This window comes from Eptesicus fuscus, chromosome 5 (genome assembly GCF_027574615.1).
Source record: "Eptesicus fuscus isolate TK198812 chromosome 5, DD_ASM_mEF_20220401, whole genome shotgun sequence".
Classification (NCBI taxonomy): domain Eukaryota; kingdom Metazoa; phylum Chordata; class Mammalia; order Chiroptera; family Vespertilionidae; genus Eptesicus; species Eptesicus fuscus.
The window spans coordinates 89,990,970-90,003,270 of record NC_072477.1 but is presented as its reverse complement, the minus strand read 5'-3'; the positions used below and the strand labels follow the sequence as shown (position 1 = coordinate 90,003,270).

At 39.4% G+C, this 12,301-nt stretch overlaps 1 protein-coding gene across 1 annotated transcript in view; it reads left to right on the top strand.

Moving 5' to 3' along the window:
* SLC25A21 (solute carrier family 25 member 21) overlaps positions 1 to 12,301 on the top strand; it is a 208,064-nt gene that overhangs the window by 156,388 nt on the left and 39,375 nt on the right. The window contains exons 4-6 of the mRNA XM_054715652.1: positions 953 to 1,019; positions 7,448 to 7,507; positions 10,781 to 10,888. Coding sequence (XP_054571627.1) covers positions 953 to 1,019; positions 7,448 to 7,507; positions 10,781 to 10,888 — 235 coding nt within the window. The remainder of the gene's footprint in view (positions 1 to 952; positions 1,020 to 7,447; positions 7,508 to 10,780; positions 10,889 to 12,301) is intronic.

Genomic DNA, 12,301 nt, shown 5'->3' with positions numbered 1-12,301 from the left:
CATAAGCTTATCTACTCATTATTTTCTAAAAACATCGGAATGTGTGACAAGTTCCTCAACATAGGCAAGAATAGCTGTCCCAGGCCCTGTGAAATTGCATATTAGCAAGGGAGTTTGACATTTGTTCTGTCAGCAACATATGTCCCTGACCTACTTCCATTTCTATTAAGGAAATTTAAAAATTATGACAAATCAGGACAGGCCCAGGAGTCCAAGTCCACAGCCACAGGGTCTGTTACTAAAGGTCTATGTGTTAGTAAAGCTAAACTTGAGATTTTATCACCTTGTTAGCCTCAGAAAGTTTGAGTTTAATGACTCTGCCTCATTTAGTTCCCATAAGGGAGAAAATGCAAGACAAGAGACATTTTGAAGCTACCCACTATACAACTTAGAAAATAAATTCAAGATTCCTTAAATTAAGGAGAATCAACTTCATCTTTAAGGTTCAGCTCATGGTTGTATTTAGCAACTTACCTAAGAGATTTCAGTCTCAGTATCATTTATTCTTCATCTGAACAATGCTAATAAACATAGCATTCATAATCTCTCTACTTTAGAATTAAAACAAAGGAAGAGCCTGGCCAGTGTGGCTCAGTTGGTTGGGCGTCATCCTGTGCACCAAAAGGTTGCTGGTTCAATTCCCAGTCAGAGCACATGCCCCGGTTGCAGGCTTGATCCCTGGTAGGGGACATGCAGGAGGCAGCAGGTCAATGTTCACCTCTCACATGGATGTACCTCTCTCTCCATCTCCCTTCCTCTCTCTCTAAAAATCAATTTTAAAAATGTTTTTTTAAATAATAAAATAAAACAAAGGAGGACTTCAAAATTGGTGGCTACATTAAATAGTTGGGAATACTTTTTTTAAGATTAGTTGCTTTATCTATAAACAAAGGCAGAATTGCCTATTTTCTAATTCCCTTACTTATATAAAATCTTTTTATTTTTCCAACAGGTTGTTTGGTTTTTACAAGGGAATTCTACCACCCATATTGGCTGAAACACCAAAAAGAGCAGTGAAGGTAAGTAGTGTATGCTTCCCACCAACTAAAGACAGACTACAGTGACAGCTTCAGCGTGAAAAGATCTCACAACATCCTGTGGAACATCAATTGAATTAAGTATAAGATAAGATATTTAATGCAGAAATTATAGCATAATTTTATTATAATTAGACTTAATCAATCTTTCAAATATTGGTTTGTGGATTTTTTTTTTCAGGTAAAGGCACTCCTTTCTAATGGGGAAATTATATAAAAAGCACAGTGGTGAATGAAATTCATGTAATCAAAACTCAACAGCCGAAACCGGTTTGGCTCAGTGGATAGAGCGTTGGCCTGCGGACTGAAAGGTCCCAGGTTCGATTCCGGTCAAGGGCATGTACATTGGTTGCGGGCACAACCCCGGTAGTGGGTGTGCAGGAGGCAGCTGGTCGATGTTTCTCTCTCATCGATGTTTCTAGCTCTCTATCCTTCTCCCTTCCTCTCTGTAAAAAATCAATAAAATATATTAAAAAAAAAAAAAAACTCAACAGCCACAAAATAGCTTGCACTTTTTCTCAAAGCAATTCATCAATTTTTCTTTGTAGTAATAATTATTAAAGAAAGAGAGAGGAGAGCAAACTAATACACTATATATGAACAGAGTAAACTAATACACTATATTTCCCTGATACGATTCTCATATAACACATTTCTTTGTCATGCCAACTTCATTACCCCCTCCCCATCTCTGTTCAAAGTTTCTATTCTGGTTTTTACAAAATTATTACTTCCATTACCCTGTTTCCATCTTCTTAACCACATAACTGTGGAGGCTATGTGCTACATACTGCTTCAGTGTCTGGATAGGAACACAGAGGTCTGGCAAGATTCTCTGAGGGAGAGAGAACTGAATCTGATCACTTTTTTATATCTTCTTTCAGACAAAAGTCCTGATCACAGTGACTCTAACTAGCATTGACCCCCACATCCAGACCACTGGCAACACTTGTCATGTTTCCATAATAAGGAAACATAAACTTAGACTGAAAGATTTCCTTTCCAACTAATGACACAAAGCTTTTTGTCACCTACATTACTCAAATAATATTCCCCCTGTTCCGGGAAGGAGAGGGGCAACATACATATTTTACTCAGCAAGTTAAGAGGGTGACTAGATTAACATCTATGATAAAATAACCTCATACAGAGACACCAAACTTTTACATTATGTCAAAATAATAATTTAATAGGATTTAACTCAGATCTGGAATGCAAAAAACAAAGCTTTAAAACACACTTTATAAATTCATCCTCTTTGTTGCCATAGTTTTTGTGATTTTTGTATTATATCTTCAATACAAATGTCATTATAAGGATCTGACTACCAGAGGATCTGGAAAAAGTTCACCAAAGTACACAAGAGGCTGAATGGGATTATGAAACTGCCTCACTTGATAAAAGATTGCCCAAGTAAACAAACAGAGCAGAGTTCCTGTTTAAAAAAAAAAAAAAAGCCACTTTGTCTCCATGGAATAATATATTCATTTGTTCAGTGTTTTACATGTATAAATAAATTATAATTAAAGATTTTCCTGGAATATTGTTCCTTAATATTACACATTGGAGACCATTTAAAATTTAAGATGATTAAGGTTTGTCAATGTTGAACAGTCTTTTACAGAAGAAAAAAAAAAAGTTGAGCTTTACAAAACTTAGTCTCTATTTAAAAGAAAGCAATGCTTGCTGCCAGAACAATGGTTAACAGATGAACTTTTTGGGCAACTGGCTGTGGTATATGTGTCCCAGACATCTTGTTTCAAGTAGTTGTTACCTTAAAATTATTGAGACATATGGTAAGTATGTTGGCTTTTTAAAGTATAACTTGAAGTTAAAAGTGTATCTTTGCCAGATGGATAGCACTATTTTTAACACAATTTATGAAAACATTCACTTTATAGATATTTATCTTAGAATTTGTGAGGAACAATTTCATACATCGTAAACTGCTTCATTGCATGTCATCAAAGTTTACTTCAGAAAAAAATATTCACAGACCATATATGTGTGTGTATACACACACGTGCACACTTATACATATACTGTATATTGTCTGTGAATACTTCATACATATATGGGTATAGATATAGGTCGTCCTTGGTACTGACATGTCCGTTGCAATTGTTACTATAATCAGAAACAGACAATGTTGCTTTTTCTGCACTTTATTCTTTGAAATGAGATTCATCATTAAAATAATAAGACTCACTGATGCTAAATAAATGAAACTTCCTTTTGTACAATTTAAGACCAATAGTACTAGAGTTAGCAAACGGAAATGAAAACCTCAGAAAGAGACCAGCTGGTTCCTCAGAAATGGGAGGCGCCATGTTCCAGGTTCCAGGGTCTGGTCTTGAGCATCACAGTTCCAGGAACACCATTTCTCCATGATCAGACTCTCAAGGACTAACAAACTCGTGAGAGATTATAAATTGTGAAGGATGTTTGCTCCCCACTATCCCTATACCTTTCATAGTGTCTACACACAGCAGATGTTCAATTGATATTACATGAATAAATGAAACATATGTAGAGAAAAACAGAAAGAAAATGTATGGACTTAATAACAGGAGACATTTCTATCCTATTCCCCCAAATTAACACATCTACTATTCAGAATTTTGGGAAGGCCAGGACTTCCATTTCCAGCCAAGATAGGTGAACACAGGAACCAGACTTACTCTCCTGCCTGCAACAGCAACCACAATAAATGAACAGAATATGAACCACAATTTTCAAGACACTGACATCGGACAAGGAAGGATAGAAAGATGGGAAACAAAGAAGATGAGCCCTATGGACTGCCCCACCTTACTGCCTTGAAAGGGTTTCCAGGTCCAGGCCAGGCCAGGGAAATAGAGGTAGAGCCCAGTGGGTTCCCTGGGTTGAGAAGGAGCTGAGAGACTGGGGAAGGCAAGGCAGCTCGAGTTCATTGGACAAAGTAACAGGGAAGAGAGAGCTGCACTGAGAGAACTCTAAGGACCTGCAGAGGGACGCCTTTGAGTATTCAGCTGAGAACTGACCAGTGCCTGCATGTGAGGAAATTAGCACGGCCTGAGAAAGAGCCATCAGGAATTAGAGGGAGCAGTGCTCCTAGCCACACGAGGCTGAGAATAGTACCTGTTCCTACCAGCCAAAGACTCATTTGAGCCACATCTACACCCAACTCTACATTTGTTCTTGCTTCCTTTTACTGAGTTAAAAAATAATAGAGTAGGCTCCAAAATGCACAGGGCATCAAGAGGAGTACTCAGAGGGGTTTGCCTCCATAGTAATGTAATCACAGGAAGTCAGAAAAAACACACACAGACACACACACAAACACAAACAGACACACACACACACATCTTTACACCAGAAGGGAACACGGTAGTGAGGCCTTTTGTGGGGTCCATCATCTCCCAGAACTTCTCTGAACCCAGTGAGGACCCCTTAGAGTAGTGTTTCCAAAATGTGGGTCATGACCCATGGGTTATAAAATCAATTTAGTGAGTCACTAGAATCCTATCTAATAAAGAGGGGATATGCTAATTGACCCTCACACCATTGCAAAGATGGCAGTGTCCACAGCCAATAAGGATGGAATATGCTAACTGACTGTCCCACCCTCAAAGATGGTGGAGCCCACAGCCAATAAGGAGGGAATATGCTAATTGACTGCCCTGCCCTCAAAGATGGTGGCACCCACAGCCAGTAAGAAGGGAATATGCTAATTGACTGCCCCACCCTCAAAAATGGAAGCACCCACAGCCAATAAGGAAGGACTCTGCTAATTGACTTCCCTGTCCTCAAAGATGGTGGCACCCACAGCCAATAAGGAGGGAATATGCTAATTGACTGCCCCGCCCTCAAAGATGGTGGCACCCACAGCCAGTAAGGAGGGAATATGTTAACTGACTGCCCCGCCCTCAAAGATGATGGTGCCCACAATCACAAGATGGTGGCCCCCAGTCCTCTCAGCCCCCCAGCTGCCCAGGGCCAGCCCAAGGTGCAGGCAAGCCTTGGATCAGGCTGCCCAGCTGCCCAGGGCTGCCCGAGGCTCAGGTAACCAGGGCCAGCCGAGGCTTGCACTGCCAGCAGTGGCAGCAGCAGAAGTGTGATGGGGCGTTGCCTTCCCCTGATTGCCGGGTCACCTCCTGCCCCAAGGGTTCCTGGACTGTGAGAGGGGTCAAGCCGGGCTGAGGGACACCCCTCCAGTGCATGAATTTTCATGCACTGGGCCTCTAGTTTTTTTAATAAATAGAATAGAAACTGAATTATACATAGTAAAGAGGTAAATATTGTTTTATAATGATGTTTTGTTTGGGTTATAAATACAAGAGTGCACTGTGTGTATGCGTGTGCGTGCATACACCTGTGTTGAGCAAATATTTTTGTATGTAGATTGCGGTCAAAAAAGTTTGAAATCTGCCTTCAGGGACTCTGCTAGTCCTTCCCAGGTCAGGGAAGGCAAGAATCCTCAGCAGCAAGAAAACTCCAGGGCACTGCTCTCTGCCCAAACCACTAACGACCATGGCTCTGCAGCGGACGAATATAGTATTGTGTTTAAGAGCACACACAGGCCTGAGAGTCAGACTTAAGGAGAATCTCTGTTTTTCCACTCACTAACTATAGGACATATATCTATAAAATGGGAATCATGGCTGTGTTATAACTATGACCTGATGATTTTGAATGGTTAAATGCAGGAGCACATGCTAAGACTATGACCTTCGCCTGTTTCCCGGACCACAGCAGGCTCTCCTGAGTGATACAAATATATAACGAAGGCATTTATGGTTCCTTTAGTAGCCAAAGTGAAGACAGGGAATGGAAACTAAAACTTTCTGAACGTCTCCAATGTGCCAGGCATGTCAGGAACTCTTATTTAAATGCTCTTATTTAAAGACTGCTCTAAAAGGCGAGTTTTCTGTTCTTGAGGGTTGAAAAGGTCAGGCGACTCACCCATAGCTGAGTAGTGTAGCCAGGATTCAGACCCAGGACTGCTTCTGTCAAAATCCTAGCAAGGTAATTGTCTAAAACAGTGAAGATGATGACCATAAAAAGGAAGAAAAAATAAATTATCTTTAAAGCCCAAAACTATAATGTGTTTCCTTTCATGGTTAGTGGTTTCTAGTACAGCTCTCGTCAAAAAAGTGGTGGTCCCTGGTGGTATTATTGTATCAGGGTTATCACCATCCACTGGAATGTTAGATCAAGAAGGCAGGGGTTCTCTTTGTTTACCACTGCACCTCCAGTGCCTCTTAAAACACAGGATGCGTCCAAGAAAAACATTTGTTGAATGAGTAAATGAAGGAATCCCATTTCTAGAAAAGTCTACAAACATAGTTAACCTGAAGAAGCATGACACAAAAGTAGTTCCTGGGTCTTTAAAAGACTGGATATCTATCTGGGGTTGTAATGACTCTTGAGGTACCCAAAGACTCATTTGAGCCACATCTACACCCAACTCTACATTTGTTCTTGCTTCATTTTACTGGGTTAAAAAATAATAGAGTAGAAGGCATATGCGATTACAAAATACACAGGCCATTTCTGGAGTGTTGAGAAACAGACTAGCAGGACCTAAAATGCCTTATCGAAGTTGCTTGTGGCTGCCTAACAGAGTACCCAGGAGTAAAACATCATGTTCAAGAAGAGTTGTTGCCCAAAATGTTTTGGGGGGGATGTAATGTATTTAGGGTATGTTATTCAAAGTGATTAATTTGATTTGCCTCCCTAGAAACTCATTTTCAGGCAAATTAAATTAAGCATAATCTACTGGAGGAGCCAACAAAATCATCATCATCATATTTTAAAGGAAGAAATAAGCAGCTGTCCTCTGCTCAGGTGGACAGTCTGCCTTTAAGCAGGAATGGGCTGGATGACCTCCCTGCGTCCTTTCCTAGTTTATAATGACATCTTCATCATCACTGAGTGTTGGGAAATTTCTTGGGACAGTAGGTGTGCACAGCAATACAAATCCAAGTTAAGCTGAGAAGTGGCTGTCTTTTACAAGTTGGGTAGATAATTGGGCATTCACTGGCAAAGCAATTCATAGAGAATACAGAGGAGACTGAAGATTTGAGGTCTCTATGCCTATAATTCTGAATCACTGCCATAAAAAAAGAAGTCTATTGATGTCTGGGGAAACTGAAAATGGTCATGGTAAATGGAGGCTGTATGGTCCATTTACTGCTATAACGGATCCCATCAGCTCCTCTGTAGGTTTTATAGCTGCATTTGAAAATGTGAATGTTAAAGTAAGATCCAGTGGCATCTACCGGAGACCAGATTAGAAACTGTGTTCGATAGTTTATCATTTTTTCAAATGCTGTTTAATATAATGATTCACTAAAGAAATTTGAGCCAATTACAGGGTTTGTTGCAGGAAATTGTTATAAATCTCTGGGTTTGGTTTTGTTTCACAGTTTTTCACCTTTGAGCAATATAAGAAATTGCTAGGATATGTGTCACTGTCACCAGCATTGGTAAGTGAGAATATTTATTATACTTGAGTGTGTGTGTGTTATTTCATAAAACAAAATCTGGAAACAAAAAGCCTTTTGAATTCCCAAGCCCAACTACTAAAATATGAATTCGAGTTATTCAATGTTCAGCTACTTGTTGAAAGCCATCTTCCTAATAACTCACAATTTGGCTATTTTATAGCACCCAGTGATGAATTTATTATAATAATGATATGTGTAGAAAGGCTCATATGATATATGGTCAAGAATGTAAAATAAAGAATACATTTGTCAAAGACTCTTTTAAAGCCAAAACATGCATGTTTACATACTGCATATATCTATGCAAAAGTCAAGATGCCTAAAATTACTTCCTAGCAGGTCACTTTCCCGGCTTTTACTTAGCTGTAGTAACTACAGGGCTTCAGGTGACTCTGTGGTCAGATGCAGACTGAAGAGTCTTTTACCGTCAGGGGGAACAGTGATCTCACAATGACACATCTCAACTATTACATGAAAACCACCTGGTAATTCGAATGTTTCCTACTGCCCCTTTCCTTCTTGGTGACTTTGCAGCTCTTCACAAAACGAATTAAATAACATTGACCAAGTACATGCACAATCTATGTGTGTGCAACGAGATCCCCAGAGAGAGCAAATGCACTCATTTCTCCCTTTGCATTTGCAAAACAAAACAAAACGAAGTCAAATGTGCATTGGCCCTCCAATTTGAAAACTCCCCTAGTTTGCCTGCTGAAAGTACCTCACAACTCGACCAGAGGCCGCGTTCTGAGCTTCAACTCTAATTACTTTACTTGTAAAGGTTCATTTCAGAATATTTACTTTGCCAACGAGGCTGTCCAAGAAGTATCTGTTGTTTAAAAAGTCATGCACGTCCCTTTTCAAGAATGATCCTATTAAGAAAACTACTAGTATGGCTTAGTGTATATGACAAAGAAACCTCTTGTCTAGTCTCCTACCTAAACAAGGTGGCTCTGAGGTGGCCTCCTATGAAAGAAGTGGTACCATGAGTCCTAAAATTAGGTAAGTTATTTTTTTAATTCCTTAGTGTCTCCCCTTAATGTCACTCTTAACTTTAAAAAGAAGTTGTTCAAAAGAGAATTAAAAACCTTTCTAGCAAAAGACAATAAAATATGGTCTCCAGAGGGCCAGCTGGCGGCTCCTGTGCGGAGCATTGGTACCATGTGAGAAAATGCAGCTCTCTCAACTCTCTTGGGAATTGAAACAGAAAGCATTTGGCCACTCCAGCTACCATAACCGAATGCATGCAAACTGTATACAGTTTTCCCTTTTCTCTTGAACTCATTTATTCCAGTTTCTTTTTGATACAGCTAGACACTTAAACAGCCATTAAATGTTCCTGGTGCTCTCACATGAAAAGCCTAGGAGGCTGGGAACCCGACAGTTACTGCTGGTCTCTGGAACCATCTGAGTAACGTGATCTGCTGATAGCTGATCAATGTTTTTGACAAGGGACTGCTGAACACTATTTCTGACAGCAAATGTAGCTGAGTTTATAGAACAAAAAAGTGAATTACTTGGAAGATTGCACATAGTAATAAAAACCTGAACATCTGGATTTTAGCTTTTTCAGTCAGAAAAGTTTGGGACTAGTATTTTTCCCCCCTGCTTTTGGCTTCCATGATGGAAGCACAAGATACATGAACAAGACATTTGATCTGTTACCCTGTACCAACCTGTTTAAAATGGAAATGAAGGGACATGAAAGAAAAACATGGTTCGTTACTCCCTCTCTCCTGGAATCTGCATACAGCGCCATCCTTCCTGTCCATCTGTAGGTGCAGCAAGAATGGTTTTTGTAAAGCACTTGACAAAGGGCTTTCACACATGATTTTGACCCTCATAATATCCCGATTAGGTAGGGAGATTAGATATGATTTTCTCCATTTCACAGATGAGAAAACTGTGGCTTACAAAAGATTCAGTGATTAGACACAGAGCTGCAACTAGCACATATGGTGTCTTTATGTGAATTATAAAAATTATTAAATCCCATTACCCCTTTCTTCTGACTGACACCCCTCCAGGGCTCCAGCTTGGCAAGTGGGGTGCAGGCTGGACTGCAGGCTCCACACATGCCTTTGTGCACAAACTAATGCACATGGCAGCGCTGGTCCAAATCAATCAATAAATGGCAGAACCAGGGCCTAGACTCAGACCCACTAGCTCTGGATCCTTGCCTCCCCTTCTAAGGTTATAGAACATTCCTTTGTCCCTTTTTCCTTTTAGTCTCCTATTGGGAGAAAGTAGACACTTCTGAAAAGAGTTATCTGTTCTTTACTCTTAATTGGCATTTTTCTCCTCTTAGCTGTATACGGTATTACCTCTTCTCTGAGAATTAGGGCTTTGGAATTAAAGAATTAATTTTTTTTTTTAGCATCTGTTTTGAAGATTTGAGGCTTTGTTTCATTTTGTTTTCCTGCTTGTGTGTGTGTGTGTGTGTGTGTGTGTTTTAATTATTGTGGTTATTTTTGATACAGATTTTCTGAAAAATCTTTAAGTGTTCTATTTACAGAAAAAGTCTAGAAAGTTCTTCTTCCCTACTGCAGAAATTCTTAAGAGATAGCAAATAAGTCATTTGCTATATGTTCTAGATTTTAGTTGAGGCCTTCAGAAAAACATAGCCATTTCTGGTTCCATTCCTCAGCTTCTAGGTCTGGAAGACTAGTGCAATTGTCCGGTGTTTATAAAATAGGGGAAGGATAAAAAAAAAATAATTTTGGGGGGATAGTAGTCCAGAATAGTGACTCTAAGAATACAGCTGTCAATTTAAATGTTTTAGCTATACTGTTTAGTTACCTGAAATTTTGCCTTTTTAAACACTTTATTTGTGGTTCTGCTCCTTGAATTTTTTAATCTGGCCAATAAATGTATTTAAGTAGATATTTTAAAATGAAGCTCTCCTTTTACAAGTCAAACTCTCTTTAATTGTTCCATGTGCAGATGATTTAGTATTCACCTTAAATCAGTAAAACAACCTTTCTTCTCATTAAAGGAAAAAGTCATTGTTGATGGGGCCTTGACATTCTATTTTGAATTGTTAGGATGTGGTTTGCGGCTTCTGTAATTTCTTCTTCATGAATTGTCAGCATCTAATCAAGAACTAAAGCTGTTTAGTAATGGTATATGGTACATTTATGTAAGTTTCTCCATTTTCATCATAACATTCAGTTACACTGTATTGTGAGTAGGATGCTTAACCCAGTACACATGATAACTTGTTTTAAAGCATTGATTTATTTAATTTTCTAGACATTCGCCATTGCTGGACTAGGGTCTGGACTAACAGAAGCCATCGTGGTTAACCCTTTCGAGGTAGTAAAAGTTGGCTTGCAAGCTAATCGGAACACATTTACAGAGGTAATCACTTAAGGTTTTCCTATTGTTGAAGGAATGTAAGAAAAAAATATTAAAAGTATATATAAAAAATTAGGAACCCAGCCCGGCCGCATGCTCAATGGTTGAGCATCAATCTATGAACCAGAAGGTCCCAGTTCAATTCCCCATCAGGGCACATGCCCGGGTTGTGGGCTGGATCCCCAGTGTGGGGCGGGCAAGAGGCAACTGATCAATGATTCTCTATCATTGATGTTCCTAGCTCTCTCTCCCTCTTCCTTACTCTCTGAAATCAATAAAAATATTTTTAAAAATTATGAACCTAGTTCTTATCCCTTGCTAAATCATATAAAATTATTGTTAAAGAAGTAGCTTAAGAAAAAGTCAAATTTCTCCCACAAGGAAAATGTTAACAAAAATGCTCTAAACGGTGGGGGCTTGCCTGGGTTGGGAATGGCTGGAGGCAGGGGGTCAATCGGGGGAAAAGGAGACATATATAAAACTTTAGACAATAAAAAAATAAATAAAAATAAATGCTCTAAAGTCTGATGAACAAACACATGTTTACACATTTTTATTTTAGAGTTTTAATGTAATGTAAAATGATTTATTTGGAAATGTTTTCCCTACATTTGGCAACACTTCTATTTCACGTTATCCTAGGATAGACTATAGCAAAAACCACTGAGATGATAGTATTATTGTGTTTCTAAAAAATTTATGATGTCATTTTTAGAAATTACCTCACTCCTTTCCCTACTCCACCCACAGCCCTCCTTCAAAGATTCTGATAATCTGTCAAGCTTGTCTTTTGGTTAAGTCTGAATGAGCAAGTTACTAAACCTGTGTAGACATCACTACTTGGACAATGATGGGTCTTGACATTTAATCGCTGGCACATAATGTTCTGTGAAGACAGCTTCCCTAGGTGTGTGCTGCCTTCACTTCCTTCCAGTTGCCTAATAATTCCTGTTAAACCACCAAATCCAACTGTTCTTGCTTTATTCTTTTGGGTGTCAAGCACGAGGTAGAGAAAAAATAAGGGGATTGGTATTCCAGATCCTTTCTTAGCATTTTAATTTAATTCCACAACTGGGTAGCATGTGGTTTAAATTGGTTTGGAGTATCTGCTGAACTGAATTTCTCTGTAGAAGAGTTCCCCTGCCTACTACTTAAGCAGCTGCTAGTGGGTGGAGACCCCCTCACTCCCACCCCACTTCCTGCCTGCTGATACTGCTGAGAGCTCCTTGCCAGCTTCTTGAGCAGTGGTGTGTGGGGGGAAGGAGAGGGCCCCTACTCACCTGTAGCTACCAAGGCCTGAGGAGGACAAGGTTGGCCCCCTACAGCAGATGGTATCTACTCAGGTGAAGTCCTTCCTAATTAAGGGAGATTTTTTTCAAGTTTCAAAAGATTGTCTTAATTGCAGTGATATATAGC